The sequence below is a fragment of the Pelobates fuscus genome, chromosome 9 (genome assembly GCF_036172605.1).
Source record: "Pelobates fuscus isolate aPelFus1 chromosome 9, aPelFus1.pri, whole genome shotgun sequence".
Lineage (NCBI taxonomy): Eukaryota > Metazoa > Chordata > Amphibia > Anura > Pelobatidae > Pelobates > Pelobates fuscus.
The window spans coordinates 159452594-159467098 of NC_086325.1; the positions used below are offsets into that span (position 1 = coordinate 159452594).

At 41.6% G+C, this 14505-nt stretch overlaps 1 protein-coding gene across 2 annotated transcripts in view; it reads left to right on the plus strand.

The window, feature by feature from the left end:
• Positions 1 to 14505, plus strand: part of CARD9 (caspase recruitment domain family member 9) — a 55979-nt gene that overhangs the window by 22435 nt on the left and 19039 nt on the right. For both annotated transcript variants that reach the window (XM_063431623.1, XM_063431624.1), the window contains exons 2-3: positions 11650 to 11854; positions 13617 to 13754. In XM_063431623.1, coding sequence (XP_063287693.1) covers positions 11674 to 11854; positions 13617 to 13754 — 319 coding nt within the window. In that variant the 5' untranslated portion in view covers positions 11650 to 11673. The remainder of the gene's footprint in view (positions 1 to 11649; positions 11855 to 13616; positions 13755 to 14505) is intronic.

Consider the following 14505-nt stretch of genomic DNA (forward strand, 5'->3'; position numbering starts at 1 on the left):
TCCGGCAACGCAGACTCCAGCAGTCCTCCCGGCGAGAAAGGGCGCCATGTCCACCCGACGTACGTCCCTACCTGCTAACACGCAAACCTGGGATTACCACACAAGCCCCATGTGCGGGCAATCAGAACCAGTGTAACAGAACCCAACTCAACACCGTCATTGCGGCAGCAAGAGGGTCTGTGCGGCTGCTCACCCCACGAGGTACAATCAGAGCCGACTTCCAGCGTGAGGGCAACAGGCCTCGAGGCACCGTAAGATGGGCTCAGAAAGGCAACACTCGGGACATGGCTCAACGCAATGGACACTACACGTATGTCATACAGAAGCCTAGCAAGGGCATCGGCTACATTTTTGACTCTGAGACATGGCTGCAGGACAAGACAAGCCACTGAACAGGGACACCGAAGCAAGACTGCTGGCTCAGCGGCATAAAAATATAACAGCATGAAAGCGTATATGTTTTTTCCAATATCTCAGCTGTATGTTAGCTTAGACCATAAGTGATTGATAACCTTTTTTTTTAAGGGAAAAAGGAAGAAATATTAATCTATGCCTTAGCCTCAGTTACGTTACCTACTATTATGACTTTTAGTTTAAAATTATGAATCTTATTTTGACATACTGCTTATCCTGTCCAGTTGACATGTGTGCTTAACTATTTACAAATATGCAGCAACCTAAGGCAATAATCATACAGCCTAGTTAGCTAATCTGCTTAATCAATCCGCGTGTCTGCTGCTTCCTAAAACCGACGCACCTGCCTGGGTCTCCCCAACGGGCCTGTAAGTCTTACCACGCAATCCACTGCAGCAGTATATAGCAGAGCGAACCCACTCTACTCGTAAACTTAACTATATTGCAGCATAACTTCATTAACGTTAAGCTTGTGTAGAGCCTATCTAGCATGTTTACTAAGCCTACTGTTACACTTTTATGTATATTACACTAACACAACGAGCCTAGCATGTGTTATACACCCATGCACATACATCCAACCCTACAACCCTTTAAAGCTATTATACAGGATGCTACTAGGACACCACAGATAGACTCCATGTGTTACAAGCCTGATCCACTTAACTTGCATTACTTGCAGCATTTCGCTAGTACACCAAACACAGGTCTCACGAGTCCTGCTACATAGGATACTCCAGCATCAGACATATCAGACAAGATACATAAGTGTTTTTATAACTGAAATGTGCACTTTTACCGAGCCACTGTTTATTGTACCCACGTTTATATATACCTGTACGCTGTTGTGGCGTTTGTAGACACTACTCGAAATATCTATTTTGCTTCACTTAGCTACCAGCCTGAATGAACCTAAAGCCACAGATTGTTTTACCTAGCCTGACTTCTCTTGTTTTAAAAAACAAAAATGTGCTGATAATGATTGCCATGTTGTCAATACTCTTGTTTCATTCCATCGGCTTGTATTTGCTGTCGTGGCAATATAAGCGTGTTTTGTTACTCTAAGCACAATAAAAATAAAGATTTAAAAAAAAAAAATTGGATATGATAAAACAACCAATAAAAACAGTTACGCTGTGTGTATGCTGGAAAAACGAAAACAAAATTAAATGCCATGGACACATTTTCTCCAAATTTTTTATTTTCTCCCAGAATTCCACCAGACCAATATATACTACACTTTCAAGGCCACACAAACAGACTGTGAAAGTGCCTGTAAATATGTCTGAAATGTTTTTGGTTCTATATGGTCTTAAGATGACGTCACACATTTACCTAAACGATGGGGCCATCATAAACCTTCTTATTGGCTAGAAATGACAGAACTACCCAATATGTGCTTACTAGTCTGAGACCATAAGAAGGAAGTACGGAGGATTAAAATAGCTTGCGTTAACACCAGACCCCTTACTTCTGACGTCCATAAAGATAATTCTCACTAAAATAGGAGAATTTTATTACCTTTCAGGTTAAAGTCTTTGGAATCTCCGATATAATATCATTTATAACACTTCCAATGTATAACACGTCTATTTTTAGGACATAATATCTAAACTAACAGAAAAAAAATCATCTGAAGCTCTCTAATATTTTTTTTAATTGCGATTGTTTTGGTTTAGCAGTTTATTATCCTTTCTGCACAGATTTCAGTTTAGTTAATAATTAGGTGATTATAAAGTCTACTGGACTAGTCTTAAAGCGCAAATTCTTCTTGCTAAAAAGATGGATCTGGAGAGAGGGGGGAAAAATTCATTTTGCCGAGCGATGAAATGCTCTGTGTTTTCTTATCTGATTTTTTTAAAATATCTCGAATTTGATAAACCTTGAATGTTGTAATTATAGCAGAGGCAGACACATGTGCTATGTCTTTAACCCCTTAAGGACACATGACATGTGTGACATGTCATGATTCCCTTTTATTCCAGAAGTTTGGTCCTTAAGGGGTTAAAGTACTGCCTGATAACACTATATGTTGAATTTCATTCTTCTGAGTCCCTGAAACTGCAAATGCAAATTGATATAGTTTTATACAAACATTTGCATTCTCTTTCTCTAAGTTCAGTCTGCACACCTTTTGTATAATTCTCTGTTTTATTAAAGGGACACTATAGTCACCAAAACAACATTAGCTTAGTGAAGCAGTTTTGGTGTACAGATCATGCCTCTGAAGTTTCACTGCTCAATTCTCTTCCATTTAGGAGTTAAAGGGATTCTCCAGTGCCAGGAAAACATATTTGTTTTCCTGGCACTGCAGGACCCTCTAGTGCCCCTCTACCTCCCACCCCCCCAACCCAAATTGCTGAAGGGGTTAAAACCCCTTCAGTGACTTACCGGAGTCCAGCGCCAATGTCCCTCTGCGCTGGGTCAGGGTCCGCCTACGCTCCTCCCATGCTGGCGTCAGCCAGCAGGGGAGACCTACTGCGCATGCGCGGCCATCAGCGGGGGAGACCTATTGCGCATGCGCAGCCATCGGCGGGGGAGACCTAATGCGCATACGTGGCAATGCCTGCGCACGCGCATTAGACCTCCCCATAGGAAAGAATTGAATAATGCTTTCAATGCTTTCCTATGGGGATTTCGGCGACGCTGGAGGTCCTCATATAGCGTGAGGATGTCCAACGTCGTTTTAAACCACTTTTTTTTGTGTTCTATAAACACGGAAGTCTCCTCTAGTGGCTGTCTAGTAGACAGCCACTAGAGGAGGAGTTAACCCTGCAATGTAATTATTGCAGTTTATGAAAACTGCAATAATTACACTTGCAGGGTTAAGGGTAGTGGGAGTTGGCACCCAGACCACTCCAATGGGCAGAAGTGATCTGGGTGCCTGGAGTGTCCCTTTAAGTCAAGTAAAGAATAGTTGGCCAAAAACAGTCCAAAAGGACAGACCAGGGGGGGACCCTAATGAAATTAATCGCAAAAGAGAAAAAGAGAGGAGGATCTGTCCTTCAAAGTATAAATAAATATACGTAGATATTGAGAAAAAGCAGTTCAAAAATATATACTTTATTAAACAAAAAAATAAACTTACAAATATGGTAAACGCAAACCCTAGCCTACGCTACCTAACTAAATATAACAAGTTGGTAGCCGTAGTTAGCGTGAGAGACGTACACGGAGGTAAGGGGAAGTGAGATATTGCATGATATACACTGAGTTTCCTGGCAAGACTAATCCTGTGGCTGATCACCTAAAGATACACTGCTGTGATCGTATGATCTCACTTTATCGCTGCATACATTTCTTAGGCAAACCGTTTAATCTGATGTTTTGATCATATTGTTGCATTTCTTTTATGCACATTTGATATCCCGTTGCAAATTATTATCTGAAATCTTGTGTAACAAACAAATAGTTGCATTATAGAGTCTCCGATATACCTTTGACATATTGTTGCATCTGTAATCATTGTGTAAAGTACTCACCTTTTTAGGTGATTTTTCAACTCTGTGTGCTGCTATTTAGGTACCCTTTAGCCAGCACAATTTACTGTCTTTATTATATAATGTTGTTCACTTATTTGTGTCATATCTCACTTCCTTTTACCTCCGTGTACGTCTCTCACGCTAACTCCAGCTACCAACTTGTTATATTTAGTTAGGTAGCGTAGGTTAGGGTTTGCATTTACCATATTTGTAAGTTTATTTTTTTGTTTAATAAAGTATATATATTTTTAACTGCTTTTTCTCAATATCTACGTATATTTATTTATACTTTGAAGGACAGATCCTCCTCTCTTTTTCTCTTTCGCAATCCCTTTAAGTCACTTTTGTTTCTCTTTATACTAGCCACACCTCCCCTGACTCTGATTGACACAGCCTGCATAAAAAAATGGCTTCATTTTCAATCAGATGTAACTTAATTTAGAATTTTTTATCTCCTGCTCTGTAAATTTAACTTTAATCACACACAGGAGGCTCCTTCAGTGTCTAGCAAGCAGAGCAGGCAATTCTAACTTACAGAGAATTTGCAATAAAGAACGTGTAAACATTAGATCACTCTTTACAGGAAGTGTTTAGGGAGGCTGTGCAAGTCACATGAAGGGAGGTGTGACTAGGGCTGCATAAACAAAGTGATTTAACTCCTAAATGGCAGAGAATTGAGCAGTGAGACTGCAGGGACATGATTTATACACTAAAACTGTTTCATTAAGATAAAGTTGTTTTGGTGACTATAGTGTCCCTTTAAGGTACAGGTAACAAATTACAAAAATGCAGGGAATGCTTGAGCAGAATTAAATACATCAGTAGGTTCATGATAAAACATTCACTTTCAACACACCTCATTTTTTGTTTTTATAACAAGGACAACAAAAGAGCCTTCTAGGAGGTGGCATAATGCAGGGCAGGAGAACGTTTTAGAATAGTTTAGCAGGGATTCTTGGTGAGAGAATCCTCAGCTGCCTTAGTGTGGTCACCGGGGATGTGTATAACAGGGCCTCCTCCCAAGAGAGAGATATTGCTTAGTGAAAATACATTATATGCATAGAGGGCCGGTCCCCTGGCTATACCCTTCAGGTTGAATGGAGGACAGTTTTTTTTTTTAGTTTTTTTGGAATTCTTTATTTTTGTAGTGCCCCAACGGCAATCCAAGTACGCTTCAATGACAATTATTACAATGGGGTACATGGTAACTTTTGCACAATTTATAATAATGAGTGAGGTCGGTTCTAGTGCGAATGGCTAGTATGTAGTTCGACTACGTGAAAACAAACAAAAATTAAAATAAAGTCCTGTATATAGGTTGAGCAAACAGCAGTTCCCTGAAACTTGTACGAGATCGCACCAGGTCTGGTGTTGAGTACTATAGGAATAAACTGGATTCGTTTCACGTGCTTACAATATGTGCAAGGCATTGTGAGACTCATGCCTGCCTGGTGTTCTGGGACTAGAGATTGTGAGTGTCTCTTGCATAGGACCTGTTGGGCTAGAGGTAAGTTTGTTCTGCTGTATTTACATGGGCTGTAGGGCTCCTTAGGGCTGGAAATATTGCTGAGTCATGTTAATATTTACAGTAACTGTAAATTATGAGGGAACATTCTAATGTCGAGTGTAGCATGTGGTAAGATTTCTACAGGTTAAGCAGTCGTTGAGGGGTAGACGTTGAGTTCTCTGTGACGTGTGGTAGGTTAAGGTAAGGCCGGGTTAGAAGGTCTTGTTAGGCAATGTTAACCAGTCTGGGGCTGGGCTATATGGGTGGAGGACAGTTTTATCCAAATTGTTCAAACATAGAGTCATGTCTACAAATGCTCGCAGTTTAGGGAATAAGATCCATGAACTTGTGGCAATAATGGCAACTGATAGTGTAGATTTAGTCGCTGTTACTGAGACATGGTATAATGAGAAAAATGACTGGGACATAGCAATACCAGGGTACTCTTTATATAGAAAAGACAGGGAAGGCAAGAAAGGGGGAGGGGTGGCCCTGTATGTAAAGGATAGCATAAAATCTAGCCTAATAAAGGTTAGTGAGGCGAACATAGAGTCCGTTTGGGTTACGTTAGAATTTGGTAATCACACAGTAACTCGTGTAGGTGTGATTTATAGGCCCCCAGGACAAATTGAAGAGTTAGATAATCTACTAGTTGAAGAAATAGCTAAAATGACAATGAAGGGGGAAGTTATCATCATGGGTGACTTTAATCTTCCTGATGTGAATTGGAAAACAAAAATAGCTACTTGTGCCAGGAGCACACATATTCTAAACTCCCTACTGGGATTGTCTCTAAAACAAGTCGTTGAGGAGCCAACTCGTAAAGAGGCCATACTAGATTTAGTGTTAACAAATGGAGATTTGGTATCAGATATTACTGTAGGTGAAAGTTTAGGATCCAGTGATCATCAGTCAGTGTGGTTTAATATAAGAACAGTGACTGAGTCACACCACACAAAAACAAAAGTTTTAGACTTTAGAAAAACAGACTTTTCTAAAATTAGAATATGTGTAAAGGAGTCATTATCAGACTGGAGCAACTTAAATGGAGTCCAAAAGAAATGGGATTATTTAAAAGTTGCACTACTGAAGGCAACAGAAAATTGCATTAGGCTTGTCAGTAAAAGCAAAAAATTCAAGAAACCACTGTGGTACTCCGCAGATGTGGCCAAAATAGTAAAAAACAAAAAGTTAGCATTTAGTAATTATAAAAAAACCCAGAGTGAGGAAGACAGAATGACCTATAAGATTAGGCAGAAAGAGGCTAAGCAAGTTATAAGAGCTTCCAAATCCCACACAGAAGAGAAAATAGCACAGTCAGTAAAAAAGGGGGACAAAACTTTTTTTAGATACATAAATGAGAAAAGAAAAGTAAAACAAGGATTAGTTAGATTAAAAACAAAAGAAGGAAGGTATGTAGATGAGGATAAAGGTCTAGCTGACTGCCTCAATGAATATTTTTGTTCGGTATTTACAAATGAAAATGAAGGAAAGGGACCTCAGTTAAGAAAAAGGATAAATGAGTCATTTATTACACGTGAGTTTACAGAGGAAGAGGTTCTATTTCAACTGTCAAAAGTAAAGACAAATAAGTCAATGGGACCTGATGGAATACACCCAAAGCTATTAAAAGAGCTTAGTGGTGTACTAGCAAAACCATTAACAGATTTATTTAACCAATCATTGATAACAGGAGTAGTCCCAGAAGATTGGAAGTTAGCAAATGTTGTGCCCATTCACAAGAAAGGTAATAGGGAGGAGTCGGGCAACTATAGGCCAGTAAGCCTTACTTCAGTAGTGGGGAAAGTGATGGAAACCATGTTAAAGGATAGGATTGTTGAACATCTAAAAACACATGGATTTCAAGACCAGAGACAACATGGGTTTACTTCAGGGAGATCATGCCAAACTAATCTTATTGATTTTTTTGATTGGGTAACTAAAATTATAGATCAGGGTGGTGCAGTAGACATTGCTTACCTAGATTTCAGTAAGGCTTTTGACACTGTTGCACATAGAAGGCTTATCAATAAACTACAATCTTTGAGTTTGGATTCCAATATTGTTGAATGGGTAAGGCAGTGGCTGAGTGACAGGCAACAGAGGGTTGTAGTCAATGGAGTATATTCGAAGCTTGGGCTTGTCACCAGTGGGGTACCTCAGGGATCTGTACTTGGACCCATTCTCTTTAATATTTTTATTAGTGATATTGCAGAAGGTCTTGATGGTAAGGTGTGTCTTTTTGCGGATGATACTAAGATATGTAACAGGGTTGATGTTCCAGGAGGGATAAGCCAAATGGAAAATGATTTAGGTAAACTAGAAAAATGGTCAGAGTTGTGGCAACTGACATTTAATGTGGATAAGTGCAAGATAATGCATCTTGGACGTAAAAACCCAAGGGTAGAGTACAAAATATTTGATAGAGTCCTAACCTCAACATCTGAGGAAAGGGATTTAGGGGTGATTATTTCTGATGACTTAAAGGTAGGCAGACAATGTAATAGAGCAGCAGGAAATGCTAGCAGAATGCTTGGTTGTATAGGGAGAGGTATTAGCAGTAGAAAGAGGGAAGTGCTCATGCCATTGTACAGAACACTGGTGAGACCTCACTTGGAGTACTGTACACAGTACTGGAGACCCTATCTTCAGAAGGATATTGATACCTTAGAGAGAGTTCAAAGAAGGGCTACTAAACTGGTTCATGGATTGCAGGATAAAACTTACCAGGAAAGGTTAAAGGATCTTAACATGTATAGCTTGGAGGAAAGACGAGACAGGGGGGATATGATAGAAACATTTAAATACATAAAGGGAATCAACACAGTAAAGGAGGAGACTATATTTAAAAGAAGAGAAACTACCACAACAAGAGGACATAGTCTTAAATTAGAGGGACAAAGGTTTAAAAATAATATCAGGAAGTATTACTTTACTGAGAGGGTTGTGGATGCATGGAATAGCCTTCCAGCTGAAGTGGTAGAGGTTAACACAGTAAAGGAGTTTAAGCATGCGTGGGATAGGCATAAGGCTATCCTAACTATAAGATAAGGCCAGGGACTAATGAAAGTATTTAGAAAACTGGGCAGACTAGATGGGCCGAATGGTTCTTATCTGCCGTCACATTCTATGTTTCTATGTTTCTATATGGCTGCTCTAGTACAATCTGAAGCGGTCTTAAATATGCCTGTATTTTGCAATAACCCCGCTAGCCATAAATGATAAAATGTGCAGGTGGTCATTGACTGTGTCAGCCTAGTGGAGTGAGTGAATTAGAGGTACATGCTTGCATCCAGTGTTATGCACTTGTAGTGAACAGAACTGACGGTCCCAGGGACCTGCGTGTGAGTGAGCCGTAGGATCAGACCGTTCACTTTTATTTTATTTTTTAAAAAGTGTTCAAGTGCGGGGGGCGGGGCCTGACCGCAGAGCCGAGTGGATGCGAGATAGGGGAGCTCCTGCATCGGCAACTGAAATAAAGCCAAAACCAGGCACAAAAAGGCACCAAATCGAGGCAGAAGTGCCACCACCAGAGAGGTGACATGGTGGGGCACAAGCTGACGCAAGACAAAAAGCCCATGGGACATAACCCGGCAAAACGAGGCCTGCAGCCTACAAGCATGGCGGACGCGGGGAAGACGAGCGCTTTCCCGCGACCTGCCACAGAAGCAAACACGTACAAGGGCTCCTGTTCCCCCCCCTATGGGCCGGCGGGGGTCATCCCGGCCCCAAGAGGATTAGCCCAAGCAACGGAGCAGCGCCTCCAAATGAGACCCACCAACACCAAACTGAAGCCGACAGTAACCGGTCCACCTAACCTTCCAGATGGACTAGATACACTGGCACGGCTCAACGCCATATTCGAGGCTTTCTGGCGCAAAATAGAGGACCGACAAGCCACGACACAAGGCCCAGCGGCACACTCACGAGTAACGGCACTCACGAGCCCACGCCCTCAGGGCACAAACCAAGCGGGAAAGAGAGCACAGAAATGGCGTCGCAAACACAGACCCCCCCCTCCCGCCGGGCAGACTTCGCCAGGTGCAACCAGTAGCAAATGGCGCCTCAGAGAAGCAAAAACCCTCCCGGCCTCTAGCCCACACAAGCACCGAGACTCGCCTGCATCACCACACACACCAAAGTGTAAAGAAACCTCCCGCATGGGTGAACATCCCTTGGAAAGGGCGGATTGGGCTCCACGCATCATCCCTGCACAAGCAAAAGAAAACGCAAAGTCGGACCCATAAGTGCCCTACCTCTGCACAGCACCGAAGACCTCCGGTACTCCCAGCAACTACTATAGTCCAGCGCCAACGCAAACCCGCCTACCCACCTCAGAGAGGCTCTACTACACGCCGACCCAGCAAAGACCCACCAGCAGCCGCAGAGAGGTGGGAACCGACATGGAGCAAGCTCAAGCCAAACAAACCTCGGAGAGATCAAACCCTGAGCGGTGAACCACGCTGCCTAGCATCAGACTTTCAAAACTTGGCATGCCCCAGGGCGGGCAGGGACTTTGCTGTACCATTACAAGGTATAGGGTGACTGTGAACTGCGATACAGGTGCCACAGGGGGTCCCATCAGCCTTACTCTGCTAGATGTGGAAAGACTGTCACACTAACTCTTGTTACCCCCTGTCTTCCTTGCACTCTGAGCCCAACTAGGTCCCTTAACTGTTTACCTGCTGTCCGGTTCTATTTACTATGGGGACATGCTGGATACCAGCTGCAACACACTAAGCCCCTACAATCACAGCCATATGCCTTTCTGTTTTAAGCTGCAACACCTTGAGTACTTTCATACTTGTCCATTTGCCTGCAGGTCTCTGCTAAGTTAGCTTGTACCCTTTGGCAGGTGCTGTCAACACCAAAATTTAATAAATTGGATGTGTCCTTTCTATGTCAAGCATCTAAGATATACCATTAATATTAATCTACATATACTTAATCGTTTGTGTTATCATTTTATTTTTATTTAATATTACTCTGCAGTGCATATTAGCGCGTAAACGAATCATAACATACCAAGCACTATGTACCTCCCGCTGAGCTTACCCAGCTAGTTAATTTATCTTTTGAAAATTCTAGACAGCAGGATGTACATCTCTTCATTGATTATTGTTTTAGCTAGGCTTGAAACATATGTAAATAAATGTCTATGTTTTTCTCTTTTCTCTTACAAAACTAAACTTGTGCTGTATACTCATATGCCACGTTATATTTTAACTGTTCGTTACCTTGCTGCTTGTGACTGCTATTGTGGCTGAACAAGCCTGTTGTTATACCGTGCACGACAAAAATAAAGAATAAAAAAAAAAAGTGTTTGAGTGCGGCTCTATGTATGAGTGTGTGAGCATGGGATTCTGAATAACAGAAAGCTTTACACGTCTGCTACTGTGTCATTGAATGGTGCAGTAAGTGTGTGTCAATATGACTGACACGGTGGCCAATATGATCATAACCGATACATTGGAATAAAAAGTGGCAATAGAAAATAAAGTTCCACTGTTCATTCCATTGGAGCGAACAAAAATGTGGTGTGGATATTTATTTTAAATAGGTGTCTACTTATTTGCATATTGAACAGAGCATTCTGGGAGAGGTATAGACACACAAACTTTTAAAGCTGCTGGGTCTGAGGAAGACTTTGTGTCTTGCTTTTTGGATATGTAAATGTAAAACAGTACAATGTAGAATTAACTTAAATCAGTTGATTTGATCACTCTTCTTGATTTCACCATGACTTTAATAATGCTTACCTAATACTTATAAAAATAAATCAAATTCAGAATTAAATGCCATACATACATAGCTACATAGGCCTGCTTCCTGCTTAGAGGTGCAAAATCTAGCACCATTTATAAAATGCTGGAAAAAAACAACAACAAACTAACTAACTAACTGCAAAACACAGACAGGCATTCCCACAGTCCGCCTAACTGATTACAGTGAGCTGAAGAGGTTTGATTTCTCCGAGTGCTCCTTTAGTCGTGCGTTGAGTATTTGAAGACTGATATGGATAGTGTATGCAATAACCAAGGTACACTGATATCCCATGCTTTTTATTTTCCTGTGCTATCATTTAAAAAAATGCAACTTAAAGGGTCGTTAGCGCCGCATATTTCTTTACAAAAGTGACATAAAATGTTAAAAATAAAAATAATTACTTTGTTGGATTAATCTGAAAAAAGCAGTATACCTCATATTTTGGAACAAACAGTGTAAAAAAAAATCATGTTTTTTCAGAAATCGAGATTGACGTCCTTAATCATGTCGGAAGATGAGGATGAAGGGTGTTGGAACAAACTGGAGCGTCATCGTGTAAAGCTAATCTCCATCATAGACCCAAACAGGATCACGCCGTACCTAAGGCAGTGTCGCGTCCTCAGCAGCGATGATGAAGAGCAAGTTTTTAATGACCCCAATCTTGTCATCCGAAAAAGGAAAGTCGGTGAGTCCTGCCTAAATAACAACCTGCATCAATAGATATATCACCACATACACCATCACGTAATCACCGCACACACCACCACGAAATCACCGCATACACCATCACGTAATCACCGCACACACCACCACGAAATCACTGCATACACCATCACGTAATCACCGCATACACCATCACGTAATCACCGCACACACCACCACGAAATCACTGCATACACCATCACGAAATCACCACATACACCATCACGTAATCACCGCACACACCACCACGAAATCACCGCATACACCATCACGAAATCACCGCATACACCATCACGAAATCACCGCATACACCATCACGAAATCACCGCATACACCATCACGAAATCACCGCACACACCATCACGAAATCACTGCATACACCATCACGAAATCACCGCATACACCATCACGTAATCACCGCACACACCACCACGAAATCACTGCATACACCATCACGAAATCACCACATACACCATCACGTAATCACCGCACACACCACCACGAAATCACCGCATACACCATCACGAAATCACCGCATACACCATCACGAAATCACCGCATACACCATCACGAAATCACAGCATACACCATCACGAAATCACTGCATACACCACCACGAAATCACTGCATACACCACCACGAAATCACCGCATACACCACCACGAAATCACCACACACATCACCATGAAATCACAGCATACACCATCACGAAATCACCGCATACACCATCACGTAATCACCACATACACCATCACGAAATCACCGCATACACCATCACGAAATCACAGCATACACCATCACGAAATCACAGCATACACCATCACGTAATCACCGCATACACCATCACGAAATCACCACATACACCATCACGTAATCACCACACACACCATCACGAAATCACTGCATACACCATCACGAAATCACCGCATACACATCACGTAATCACCACACACACCACCACGAAATCACCGCATACACCATCACGTAATCACCGCATACACATCACGTAATCACCACACACACCACCACGTAATCACCGCATACACCATCACGTAATCACCACACACACCACCACGAAATCACCGCATACACCACCACAAAATCACCGCATACACCATCACGAAATCACCGCATACACCATCACGAAATCACCGCATACACCATCACGAAATCACCACATACACCACCACGAAATCACCGCATACACCATCACGAAATCACCACATACACCATCACGTAATCACCACACACACCACCACGAAATCACCGCATACACCATCACGTAATCACCACATACACCATCACGAAATCACCACATCGCCGTGTCTGGGCTTTTCGTGAAAAAGTAGAAATGTAAAATCTGTGTCCCCTAAAACATGCAGGTGTCGCTTCGGTAAGCAAGGAAATGCGGAGAATTGATGAAGGATTTAAAGATTTTAAACCAGGACAGCTGTTTGGGGGAATTGTTCTTGTAAAATTATTTTGTCCTAAATATAGGTGAAATCTCACTTAAATGCAGGAGACTTAATTAAAAAGCCCAGCCGTAATAAATTCTGTGAGGTCTGATATCCGGACCTTTTTAATACCTCACTGAGAGAGGCATTACAGAGAGTTTTGTTGATGGGTTGCTACATTGTGGAATTGTCTCTGAGTTAGTGTTTTAGGATGTCTAATGTCTGATTGGCACCCGCCCCCCTTCACCCCTCCTGCTTATCCTGCAAACATTCTTTATTGTATTGATACAGGTGTGCTTCTGGATATTCTGCAGAGGACTGGGTGTAAGGGATACGTAGCATTTCTCGAAAGTCTGGAATTGTACTACCCACATCTGTTCAAGAAAATTACTGGGAGCGAACCTACGCGTGTCTTCTCAATGATCATTGGTAAAGCCTAGCGCCTGGTAGCTGTCTGTACATGTTTCACTTTGTTCCTGTATCTCTGCGTTTGTTTTTGTGATTCACTCCTACAGAGCGTCTGCCGGGAATCGATGAGTTGCCTATCAAACGAGGTGCTTACTGGAAGGGAGTCATATCAATTTGGAGGAGTATTCTAATATTGCTAGTATGCTAATATTGAAAAACATTGCTAACTAAATCAAAGTGCTAACATTTGGAGCAATCACCATAGAAACCAAATGATGTTCCCTTTAATTCATTGTCTGATATATTCCACTGTTCTGTTTGGAATACGTTAACAAATCTCCCACAATCTCTTACTCCTTAGCCCATTCAATGCCCTTTGTGAATGCGCAATACTGTAATGTCCCCTGTAAAATTAAAATATTATTTGTCTCCTCTAATTTCTGGTTTAACCCACCCTAAATTCTAAACCGATCCCCCCCATTTACTATTAGTTGTTTATTTACTATACTATGGACTTAGTCCACCAATTTTTCCATTCTATTTCTGATTATTCGATAACACTGGTGGTCTGGTAACTAGTTATCTCCTCACTGCCCCCTTGTGGTGCCAAGTACGATATGCAGGGTAGTGACTGAGAAACTCACTTTATGTAGCTCTCTGACATTGAATTCTGTACAGTATGTGCAAATAAAACCCTTGGTTGTTTATTGATGTGATGGAAATATAGATAGTTAATTTGGTAAAAATGATCTGTCTGCAATACCTGTTCATA